At 36.6% G+C, this 13,184-nt stretch overlaps 1 protein-coding gene across 1 annotated transcript in view; it reads right to left on the bottom strand.

Annotated features, from left to right (window-relative positions):
- The window catches only part of ANKRD13C (ankyrin repeat domain 13C), a 91,164-nt gene that overhangs the window by 32,633 nt on the left and 45,347 nt on the right, over positions 1-13,184 (bottom strand). Inside the window, exons 6-7 of the mRNA XM_043460987.1 lie at positions 9,234-9,300; positions 3,814-3,958 (exon numbers count right to left, since the gene is read on the bottom strand). Coding sequence (XP_043316922.1) covers positions 3,814-3,958; positions 9,234-9,300 — 212 coding nt within the window. The remainder of the gene's footprint in view (positions 1-3,813; positions 3,959-9,233; positions 9,301-13,184) is intronic.

The following is a 13,184-nucleotide window of genomic DNA, read 5'->3' as shown; positions in this document are numbered from 1 at the left end:
ATCCATCACCAACTCCTGGAGCTTATCCAAACTCATATCCAATCGAGTTGGTGATGCCAACCAACCATCTCATCTTCTGTCATCCCCTTCTTCTCCTGCCCTCAGTCTTTCCCAGCATCAGGGTCTTTTCAAATTAGTCAACTCTTTGCATCAGGTGGCCAAACTACTGGAGTTTCAGCTTCAACATCAGTCCTTCCAATGAACACCCAGGACTGATCTCCTTTAGGATGGACTGCTTGGATCTCCTTGCAGTCCAAGGGACTCTCAAGAGTCTTCTCCAACACCACAGTTCAAAAGCATCAGTTCTTCTGCACTCAGCTTTCTTTATCATCCAAGTCTCACATCCATACATGACTACTGGAAAAACTAAAGCCTTGGCTAGATGGACCTTTGTTGACAAAATAATGTCTCTGCTTTTTAATATGCTGTGTAGGTTGGTCATAACTTTCCTTCCAAGGGGTAAGCGTTTTTTAATTTCATGGCTGCAATCACCATCTGCAGTGATTTTGGAACCCAAAAAAATAAAGTCAGCCACTGTTTCCACTGTTTCACCATCTATTTGCCATGAAGTGACAGGACCAGATGCCATGATCTCAGTTTTCTGAATGTTGAGTTTTAAGCCAACTTTTTCACCCTACTCTTTCACTTTCATCAAGAGGCTCTTTAGTTCTTCTTCACTTTACACAGAGACATGAAGTTAAGCAAATGCTGTTGGTAAAACGGCAGCAACAGACTTGCCACAAACCTTCAATTCGTAAAAAATGCAGTATCTGTGAAATGCAATAAAGTATGCCTATAACCATAAAAACACGTATTTTCCCCCTTCCATTCTCTCCTTTTCCAATCCACCTGGCATACTCACTGTATGACCTTAGAGGTATCATTTAATATTTATATGCCTCAATATTTTTGTCTATAAAATAGAGATGATACTATTTAGACAGGTTATTTAAGGATTTAATGAGAAGAGCTTTAAAGTATTTAGATTACAGTCCCGATATACTGGCATTTAATGCTTCATCAGTTCAGTTCAGTTCAGACACTCAGTTGTGTCCATTTCTTTGCAACTCCATAGACTACAGCATGCCAGGCTTCCCTGTCCATCACCAACTCCCGCAGCTTACTCAAATTCACGTCCACTGAGTTGGTGATGCCATCCAACCATCTCATCCTCTGCTGTCCTCTTCTCCTCCGGCCTTCAGTCTTTCCCAGCATCAGGGTCTTTTCAAATGACTCAGTTCTTCACATCAGGTAGCCAAATTATTGGAGCTTCAGCTTCAGCATCAGTCCTTCCAAGGAATATTCAGGATTGATTTCCTTTAGGATTGAGTGGTTTGATCTCCTTGCTGTCCCAGGGACTCTCAGAGAGAGTTTTCTCCAACACCACATTTCAAAAGCATCAATTCTTTGACGTTCAGTTTTCTTTATGGTCCAACTCTCACATCCATACATGATTACTGGAAAAACTATAGCTTTGACTAGACGGACCTTTGTCCAGAGAGATGTCGCTGCTTTTTAATATGCTATCTAGGTTTGTCACAGCTTTTCTTCCAATCAGCAAGCATCTTTTAATTTCATCACCATCTGCAGTGATTTTGAACCCAAGATAATAAAGTCACTGTTTCCACTGTTTCCCCACCTATTTACCATGAACTGATGGAATTGGATGCCATGATCTTAGTTTTCTGAATGTCGAGTTTTAAGCCAGCCTTTTCACTCTCCTCTTCCATCAAGAGGCTCTTTAGTTCCTCTTTGCTTTCTGCCATAAGGGTGGTCATCTGAATATCTGAGGTTATTGATATTTCTCCTGGCAATCCTGATTCCAGCTTGTGCTTCATCCAACCCAGCATTCTGCATGATGTACTCTGCATATAAGTTAAATAAGCAGGGTGACAATATATAGCCTTGACATACTCTTTGGGATTGGAATGAAAACTGACCTTTTCCAGTCCTGTGACCACTGCTGAGTTTTCCAGATTTGCTGGCATGTTGAGTGCAGCACTTTGACAGCATCATCTTTTAGGATTTGAAACAGTTCAACTGGAATTCCATCACCTCCACTAGCTTTGTTCATAGTGATGCATCTTAATACCCACTCAACTTTGCACTCCAGGATGTCTAGCTCTAGCTGAGTGATTACACCATTGTGGATTTTATCTGGTCATTAAGATCTTTTCTGTATAGTTCTTCTGTGTATTCTTGCCACCTCTTCTTAATATCTTCTGCTTCTGTTAGGTCCATACCATTTCTGTTCTTTATTGTGCACATCTTTGCATGAAACGTTCCCTTACTAGCTCACATTTTCTTGAAGAAACCTCTAGTCTTTCCCATTCTATTGTTTTCCTCTATTTCTTTGCATTGATCACTTAGAAAGGCTTTCTTCTCTCTCCTTGCTATTCTTTGCAACTCTGTATTCATATATGATAGTAATTGATATACAGTTGGCCCTCCATATTTACAGGTTCCACATCTACAGATACAACCAACCAAGGATGAAAAATATTTTGGGAAAAGATTCCAGAAAGTTCCAAAAACCAAAATTTAAACTTGCCACGAAGTCCAGTCAACTATTTACAAGGCATTTACACTGTACAACTATTTACTTGTGCGTCTATGGATTTTGGTAACCTCAGGGTTCCTAGCATCATTCCCCGGCAGACACCAAGGGACAAACTGTATACTATTAATACAATGCCACTATACATAGCACCTGCTGCTGCTGCTGCTAGGTCGCTTCAGTCGTGTCTGACTCTGTGCGACCCCACAGACGGCAGCCCACCAGGCTCCTCTGTCCACAGGATTCTCCAGGCAAGAACACTGGAGTGGGTTGCCACTTCCTTCTCCAATGCCTGCATGCATGCTAAGTCGCTTCAGTCGTGTCTGACTCTCTGTGACCCTATGGACAGCAGCCCTCCAGGCTCCTCTGTCCACAGGGTTCTCCAGGCAGGAATACTGGAGTGGGTAGCCATTTCCTTCTCCATATATAGCACCTAGCAGTGTCTAGATGCATTTTATTAGGTCCTTGATAAATGTTTAAGGGAGGGAGGGAAGGAGGAAAAGTCAAAGAACTATGTAAAATTAATTCACGTAAATTACTTTTTGATCATATCAATATGCTTTTTAAGAATCTTGCTCTGTTATCAGCTATGTGTGCCTGCATAAAATAAAAATAAAAACAAAATAAAAGCAACAGTGACAAAACAAAATGTTGATTTAAGAACATCTGTAGGGCTATCAATGATATATATAGATACTAGAAAAGCTGTTTCTTTGGTTTATAGCAGGGAAAGGAGCTTTCAGGGAACAATGGATCAAGATAATGGTGCACATGGTTTTTCAAAGGTGGTTGTAGAGGCAAAACCAGTATGGAGATACGGTGTTTAGAAGGAATATAATTTTACACTTTAAGAGCAAAAAGAAAGAGAAAAGAAAGCTAGCCAAAGAGTTAGGGAAAGTAAAAGGGTACAAAGAACCAAAAGAGGCGGTCATATTAAAGAGAAAGAGATGGTTCACAACCCTAAAATAAAGTAGGGCCAGAGCAGGTTCAATAAATGAGAACTACAAGAAGTTAGAGTTTATTTAACCAGGAGATCATCAGTGAATTATGAGCAAACAGACTCAATAGTTTAGTCAGGATAAAGAACAGATGATAACAAAAAAATTTTTTAAAAACTAGAGGTAAGAAAATGGAAACTTTGGGAATAAACCATCTCAATTATGTCTTATGCCTTTCAAAACAATTACACTGAGGCTTGGCTGCATACACAGACATTTTTTTTAAACAATTTACAGGAATTTGCTCAACATGCTCACCTCATGGTGTATTCGCTGATAAACTTTTTGTTCATTGTCTAATACTACAAAAGATTCAGAGGGTGCCGCATCCCCATTGAAAATGAAGCTTAAATCCCCTCGTTGGCACTTCATGTCACTAAAGTCTATGAGAGTAGTGTCAAGCCTGTGAAAGATGGATAGATGAGAAATTCTGACAAATAAAATTTCAATAAAACTCCATATTAATGAAACAAGCTTTGTTCCTTCTAAACTCAAATCAAGAGGCTAATACCATATTTCAAAGCCAAACTTATAGATAAGAGCTAAATTTAAAATATCTCATTAAAAAACACGAAAATAATATTTAAATATATATTCAGTTTTACCTATATTTCATTTTCCTGAATGTATAACTTCACTAATCCAGCAGGAGAAAGGTTGTTTTCCCATTGCCGAGCATTTCTCTACCTGTACCCCGTTATATTTCCCGCCCTTCCTGACCTTAAGGAAGAAGGCCAGAAAAGGAAAGCAAACCTGTCTAACACTTTTTGATCCCTTTAAGACCAAGTTGCTAGCTCAGCAGAGTACAGCTGACCCTTGACCACAGGGGTCTGGAGCACTGACTCCCATCCCCTCCATACATAACTTCACAGTTGGCCCTCCATATGTACATTTCCACACTCTCAGATTCAACCAACCTTGGATCATGTAGTACTAAATATATACTTACTGAAAAAAGATCTGTGTATAAGAAGGCCCAAGTAGTTCAAACCAGTACTGTTCAAAGGTCTACTGCATATATGAAGAGTATAGCAATGGATGGACCACATTCTCAGATTAAGGACTGTGTGTCCACAGTCTGGTCCTTGTGAGCTGCATCAATGCTGATGCTTAATCATACAGTACTAAACCTTGCTTCATCCTTCAACACAATAAACCATTTGATTTACTCCAAATTCTTGGCCTTTTTGTTTGACTCCTCAGATTCAGATTAGCATTCTCTTTCCCAACATTTTCTTTTCTAACATCTCCACAGCCTGAAACATTATGGATCTTTCCTACGGCAAATATTCATGTATTCAAACACCTGTATGTTTGTTGTGTTCATTGTAACCAAGACCTGACATGGTTGACCCAATGGGTTGGTCTCAAATAAATTCTAGAAACCACTACTTGGTGAGATTAGAGAGAATAATGGAGTGGAAAAGTTTACAAGTACCCTGATGCACTTCAATCTTGCCCAAGGCTTTGTGGTCTCCAGATCACCATATCAGGACCTCTCTGACTGGCTGCTCAAAACACAATCCTTAATCTAAGAAATAGGTTCACACAGCTGTTAAGAAATGCTGATCACACCCAAAAGAAAATTTCTTTTAAGTCTTTGTGAGAGGTCTGCCCTGGCTACTGAGTTTCTAACACAATATAAGAACTCATTCATTACTTTGTAGGATTTTCCATTCTCACCATAGACAAGGCAAATGAGTGGGCATTACTAGTTTCCCTTTATAGGAGAAGTTGAAAAATGGAACATATTTCACAGGCTGCATCAAAAGAGTAACCAAGGTTACATATAATTTAACACCCAAACTAGTAACTTAAAAGTGAAGGTGACACTATTAATAATTTTACTAGGGCAACAGAGATGAACGGGGAAGTATGATTAACCTATGTATAAGAAGCTCTTTTCTGAGCCATGTAAAATATATACACCCCTCAGAGTCAAATAAGAAGTCCTGAAAAAATAGCAAGGCACCAAATCCTGTAGGAGTGAACTTGACCTGCTGTTTTATAGTTGAATTCTTACTCCTGGTCCACTTTCAGTGGCCTGCTACTGCACTATTGGTGCTTGTCTACTAAACATATTCTGTTATTGCTTGTACATGTGGCACAAGAAAAAATGATGCCCATAAAAGGGGCTTATCTCCTACCTCTATAAGATGTGGGCTACTGAAGTCTCAAAGAGGGGACAGATCATTTTATATGAGTGGCCTATTTGGACTCCATGCTTCAGCTACCAGGGAACTCTATACCCCTCAAAAAAAGAAGTCTGGGCCAGAATAGTCTTTTGCCTCCACAAACTTCTTGCCCATTCTGGGTGAGAATAGTAGCGGGTTGCAAGGGGTGGGGGTGAGAGAAAAGATGAACAGAGAGACAAAGACAGACTGACATTGGCGACATTTGAGCCCTTAAATCTAGCCACACCTAAAACCAGTCATTGTCAATTTTTATTTTATATGTGTTTTCATAATTTGCAACTGAAAGAGCATCTAATACAACTTAGATATTAGACATATTAGATGGCATAGTAAGCTGTATCAAACATGCCTCATAATGATATAATTTATCATGGTGATATTTTAATGTATTAACTAGTCCTTGGCTTTCAGCTTAATGAGCCTAAATACTTCTAATTTTTACCATGTAATTCACCATGAAGGACATACAGTTCTTTATACAAATGCAAAGATGCAAATAGAAAATGTTCTTTTACAGATAAAAACTTGGTAAATGCCCAAGTAACAGTGAAAAGAAAACAGGGCCTACCCTTGAGATAGGAAGAGCTCAAATGAGACAGTTCGCAAAGATTATTTAGGTCAATGGCTATATATTACCTTAAAATTATTAATAGTGAAAATATCTATTAGTATTCTCAACAATAAAGTTGTTCATATTACTATTTCTACTAAAATATGAATTGCTCCTAGACACCAAAGAATATATTGTGTTGTTTTTTGCCCATGCAGCTTGCAGGATCTTAGTTCCCCAACCAGAGATGGAATCTGTGTTCTTGGTAGTGAAAGCATGCAGTCCTAACTAACTTGATCACCAGGGAATTCCCAAAGAAGATACTTTAAATAATCACACTGCTGTCATGAGATACAAGTAAAAGTCATTTGAAGTGATGTTTAAAAGAACTAATTATCTCATGATATTTAAATGTGAAAGTTTTTATTTCATGGTTAACAAACTTGTTTTTCTTTTAATTCTTCATCTATGCAAAAAACCTTTACCATACATTCCTAAATGCAGCTTCTCCATTACTCTAGTTAACTTTGATAACCAGCAGTTTGAACCTATCACTCCTTCAACCTCAGTAAAGAGCTCACCTGCTGGCAAGCCCCAAGCTTCAGTGTCTTACTAAACTACAGCAGCTTCCCTTAAGCTACATTCTTTGACACAATTATTCTCTCAGGCTCTTATTCTCCTATGTCTATCTTAGCCATTTTGTGGGGTTTTTTTTTATCATCTATATTTATTATGTAATATGTATCATGTCATTTACTTTTAAAAGATATATATAAATGTGAAATAATTTTTTAAAAGAAAGAAGCTCCTTTTCTCCTAAATTTAAGAATCAAATGGAACTAAAACTAACCTTTAATGCAGCACATGGAAGACAATACTATTCTCCCAAATTATCTACTACTTTTGGCAAGTACCTATATTAAAAATTTTTAAACTGATGAATAATTTTTTGAAATCCATAATATATTGCTAACAATAGGCTACTGAATTAAATCTACATCATTAACAAGTCCTTTCATATTTTTTCATCTATACTGTGTTTTCCAAGGTTTCTGTAATGACCATAAATTTAATGTGCATGAGAACTTTCATGATGAGCAATATCTGAGGAGGTTATATTTAAAAAAGAAAAACCCAGAAAACTCTACCCTAACCAATAGAATTTTGCTTGAGAATAATTACCCTAGAATTTATTTCTAACTAAAGGTCATCTCTTCATTATAATTCATCATACTTAATAATTAACCTCATAAACAGCTGATTTTCTTTAAATTTCTGTCTTGTGATGTGATAAGAAGTCACATGATAAAAAGACAGTAAATCAGAGAGGTCCTGGCTCAGCCATTAATTTGCAATATGCTCATAAAAATCACTTCACCTTTCTGAACTTTCTAATCTATAAAATGAAGAGTTTATATAACTTTTTAAGACATCTCTAGTTCTAGACCTCTACATACTCAAATTAATATTGTGAATTTTTATAAACATAGGCATATAAAATTATATGTATACATATGTAAATATACTAATATGAATACATTAAAACGGGGACATCTCCTGGCAGTCTAGTGGTTAGGACTCTGCGCTCTTAATGCTCAGGGCCCAAGTTTGATCCCTGGTTGGGAAACTAAAATCCCACAAGCCACACGGTACAGCTAGTTAAAAAAAAGTTGGCATATTCACTAGCATCCTATATAGCTTAAATTGGTATCATTTATATTATTTGTTGTTCAATGCTAAGTCGTGTCCAACTCTGCAACACCATGGACTGCAGCACACCAGACACCTCTGTCCTCCACTATCTCCCAGAATTTACTCCAATTCATGTCCATTCAGTCAGTGATACTAACTAACCACCTCATCCTCTGCCACCCACTTCTCCTTTTGCCTTCAGTCTTTCCGAGCATGAGGGTCTTTTCCAATGACTCAGCTCTTTGCATCAGGTGACAAAGTATTGGAGCTTCAACTTCAGCATCAGTCCTTCCAATGAATGTTCATGGCTGATTTCATTCAGGATTGACTGGTTTGATCTCCTTGCTATCCAAGGGACTCTTAACATTAAAAAAAACTAAGATCATGGCATGTGGTCGTCCCATCACTTCAAGGCAAACAGAAGAGGAAAAAATGGAAGCAGTGACAGATTTTATTTTCTTGGGCTTCAAAATCACTGCAGATGGTGACTGAAGCCATGAAATTAAAGACATTTGCTCCTTGGAGGAAAGCTATGGCAAACTTAGATAGCATATTAAAAAGCAGAGATACCACTTTGCTAACATAGATAGTTCCATCTACTCAAAGCTACGGTTTTTCTAGTAGTCATGCTCGGATGTGAGAGTTGGACCATAAAGAAAGCTGAGTGCCGAAAAAGTGATCATTTATAAATAACATCTATATTAATATAAAGAAATAATGATAAAATTCTGAAATGAGTAAAATAAATAGATTCTCCATTAGATCCAAATATCAATTTAAAAAGATAACAGAAGAAAATTAAAACTAGCCTTAAAAAATATTCACTAGAATGGATAAATGAATGGCTGGAAGCATGAGTGGGTAGATAGGGGAGGGAACAGTAGGAAAGGGATGCAGTAAAAAAGGACAAGAGTTGGGTCCTCCTAATGTTGTTCCTCATTCCCTAAAAAGCTAGGAAGAGGGGCATGACCATCTTAAATCTTCTTGGTATTGTATTATGATCTTCATTCTACTTGCCTTCTAAATAGTCTGTAGTTGAACAATAATACCTTTGTTTTAGTCATGATTTTATGCCTTTGGTTTCTTATCTCTAGTACCTCAAAGGAGATAAAACATTGTGAATATATTATGACATGTTTAAGTTATAAAATACTACATCCATGTATAAGCTTTTACAACAGAAAGAAAAGCTTCCTCTAAATCTGTTATCTGTTACTAAGAGAAAAATAAAATCACCTTACCTGATATTGATACCTTGCTTGTATATTTTACATGCATCAGAAGGCAGAATTCGGGAAAGTAAAGGCACTGTATTGGTAAAAAGAAAAGGTGAAAAATAACCACCTAAAGTTCTGAGACATTATAAATTTTTTAATTAGAAGAACATTAATGTAGCCTTTTATTATTTTATCAAAATTGTCATAATTTCCTTTAAAAATAGCATTTTTCCACTGAAAAATAATACACAAAGCAATTTTGAGCAACTTCAAATATCTACTATTTAATTGTAATTACCATCACCACCTGGAGAAGGAAATGGCAACCCACTCCAGTATTCTTGCCTGGAGAATCCCATGTACAGAGGAGCCTGGTGGGCTACAGTCCACGGGGTCGCAAAGAGTCGGATATGACTGAGCGACTTCACTTTCCCTTTCACCATCACCACCACCCACCACCAAATACAAATAAGAGTAGCAGAACTAATGCCGTGCCATTCTTGGTACATATTGCAGGATGCTACTGTTAGTGAGAAAACAAGGCCTTTTGGTAACTAAACCCTCCTGAAGGGGTAACCAGATAAACCTGGATCCCATCTAATTCTTTATATATAACTGCATAAAACACCAGAAAAGTAATATGTGTAATAGAAAAATACACTTTTAGAGCTAGTTGAATTTGGGTTTGAATCCTAAATACATAGATTACTCAATAAGCTCAATGTACACTAGTTCTAAACTTCTTAAAAGACAATCATACTATTGAATTATACATTTCTACATTCCAGTGTTGCTCACATTCATATCATAAGCTATATTCTTACAGCTTTTTAATACTCATTATCTGCTATATTTTGAGGAAAGATGAGTTATTCTATGGATAAATAAATCTACATAACAGGTTATAAAATTAAAGTACCATATACCAAAAAAAGAATGTGAAACTCAAAATTCTTGAAATTAAAGATCTCATCACATGTACAGGTGTATGTATGTGTGTGTGTTTATCTGTGTAAGATGTATTACATGTATATTTTATAAAACTCAAGTGTTTTAAAAATGGGTGATAAAAATCAACTGGTTAGAAAGACAGACCCTGGAGAAAACTAAAGGCTAGGTTTTTAGTTAACTTTTTCAAAAGTTTTCTAAATTTCTGAATATTTTCTAATTAACATTAAAAGCTTTTTTAATTCTTTAGAGGTTATTCAATCTAAAATGGTTACATAATTAAAGACAGTTTTCTAGACTTTTTATTTTACAAAAATAAGAAAAGTTTACAGCCCAGAAGGAGTATCACCTAAAAGTTACCCTGGTCAAAGAACATAAGAAATCATTTTCCAATCAAATTTTTCCTTATATGAAACAACAGAAGTTAAGAAAAGTAATAACGGCATATGCGTGTGTGTGCTAAGTCACTTCAGTCATGTCCAACTCTTTATGACCCCATGGACTGTAGCCTGCCAGGCTTCTCTATCCATGGGATTCTCCAGGCAGGAACACTAGAGTGGGTTGCTGTTTCCTTCTCCAATAATGGCATAAATCTATATAAATGATCAAAGCTCCTCTTTCTTACTTATTTGACCAATTAGATGCAGAGAAGGTACTAGCATTTTTAGGTCTAATTAATGTGATCTCTGCCAATGTGTCTGGTTGTTTAAAGTAAAAGATAACATGGGAGGGTCTTTCTTACTTATTAATTAAGATCTACTTTTTCTGTTCTTAAATATTTGATACAGTAGGAAAAAGATGATTACAAGAAGCCAGCACTCTAACTTAATTTAAACTTATTACATCTTTTAAAGTAGTATGGTAAACTACAAAAGCAAAATTGAGAATCACACACCAATACCCACTTATCAGAAAAGGAAGAAAGGCGGAATGTAGAGGAAAAAAAATTTGAAGATTGAAAAGCAAAAGTTAAAAAAAAAAGAAGAAGGTATATCATAGAGAAAAAAAAAAAGATTTCAATGCATTCCAAAAACAGAGCAATTTGCATTTTCCCAATTTTGTGATGACTTTTTCTTCCCCTATGTAAACTGAACAATTGGGCTCCCTATGTCTTAAGTTATTTCAACTGTATCTGAGAGTCTAACACAGTACTCCAAAGGCAGTATAATCCACTGAACTGAAAAATGAATAGTCTCTAAGTTTGCATTCTGGCTTTGCTGTCACTTACTCCCTGATTTTAAGAAGAGTCTAGGCCTGATGTTTTCCATCTGTAATATGCAAAAAAAAAAAAGTCCTAAAAACAGGACAGATATTCTGTAGATTATGAGATAAAGAAAAAAACTATTAGTTCTTCTGTTGAAACATGCCATACGCATAATGTTAAGTTTGTAGTGATTATAATACTATAAATTATTTAACACTTTACAGCATCTAAAGTGCTTCCTTCAAAAACATGATTTCATTTCATCGACACCAAGACAAAGACTTGAAAATAGGTGGGGTGCTTATTCCTACTCCCACTTTTAAAAGGAAAATGCTGAAGCTCAGTAAAAATACGTGATTTTCCATGTCAAACAGGAGCCAGTACTTCTGATTCCACTTTAAGGCTTTTCTATACCTAAAAACTCACTCTGGAATAATTTAGTTGCCTTGAGACTTGCTATTAACCAAGTCTGAGGCTATTTTCAGCCAAACACTGAAGGAGAAAGAGTGGAGTTTTTGTGCTCCACTACTAAACTAAACTTAGCCCTGGATCTCAGTATTTCTTAACTTGCCCTTATTGCTGGGTTGCCTTTTTCTTTTCTTTTTTTCTTTTCTTTTTTTTTTTTTTTTATATCAGGGGCTTTAACAAGGGAGGAAGCATGCCTAAACTCTAGAAAAAAGCTTGATAATCAAATCTTATGACAGAGATTATCCAATGTTTTTTAATCCAAAGCATCTAAACTAAATCTAGCCAATGAGTTTAGTTTTTAGAATGACAGATGACATCCAACTATCAGGTGCTAATAATGTGACATGAAATCAGTAAAAACCTTTATCAACAATGAACCAGATGTGCTAACTTTCTTGCATCAAAGTCAAGTTCTCAGAGAAGCAATACATTTATTCAAAAATAATTTTTATTATATTTTTCCCATGTCATGGGGCATATGGGATCTCTGTTCTCCAATCAGGGATTGAACCCAATGCCCCTGCTCAGAGTCTTAACCACTGGACCACCAGGGAAGTCCCAGAAGCAATACTTTAAACAAGTACCTCAGTGGTTACATAATAAACTTGATTATGCAACAGTTACAATGTGTTTACAACTACAGATAATATGCGCAATTTCAGGAGTAATTATATCCATTTCAGTTTGTTCATGTAATTGAAATGTCACTTTTAAAATATTTTAGAATATTTTGCTCAGCAAGATAAAGTGACAATTTTAGAATTCAAAACACTAACAGTTACTAAGACAGTCAATTAAAGAGCCAGTATACTCTAAGATCACCAAGAATGACTGGGGTCTTTATAGGTAGAAAAAAAACAGTGAAAAAATAGTATCCAGACTTTAGACCAATCTAACCTGGAGTTCTCTTATTACATAATGCTACTACATCTTTTTCTTTTGGTATTCTAGGACGCTGGGACTTCTGAATAATAGAGCATAAAGCATTATCAGAGTTAAGAAAATCTTGGGTAAGTTTTTTTGGCCACACCACGGCACTTGTGGGATCTCAGTTCTCCACAAGGGATTGAACCTGGGCCAGAGTCAGTGGTAAAGAGTCCACTTACAATGCCGGCGACAGAGTTCGACCCTTAGGTCAGGAAGATCCCCCTGGAAAAGGAAATGGCAACCCACTCCGGTATTCTTGCCTGGAGAATTCCATGGACAGAGGATCCTAGTGGACTACAGTCCACGAGGTCACAAAAAGAGTCAGATGGGACTTAGTGACTAAACACCACCACCACCACCTACAACAGGAGTGAAAGCCCAGAATCCTAACCACTAGACCACCAGGGAACTCCCGTATGTGTGATTTT

The sequence above is a fragment of the Cervus canadensis genome, chromosome 2 (assembly GCF_019320065.1).
Source record: "Cervus canadensis isolate Bull #8, Minnesota chromosome 2, ASM1932006v1, whole genome shotgun sequence".
Classification (NCBI taxonomy): domain Eukaryota; kingdom Metazoa; phylum Chordata; class Mammalia; order Artiodactyla; family Cervidae; genus Cervus; species Cervus canadensis.
This window is presented reverse-complemented; position numbering and strand designations above follow the sequence as displayed.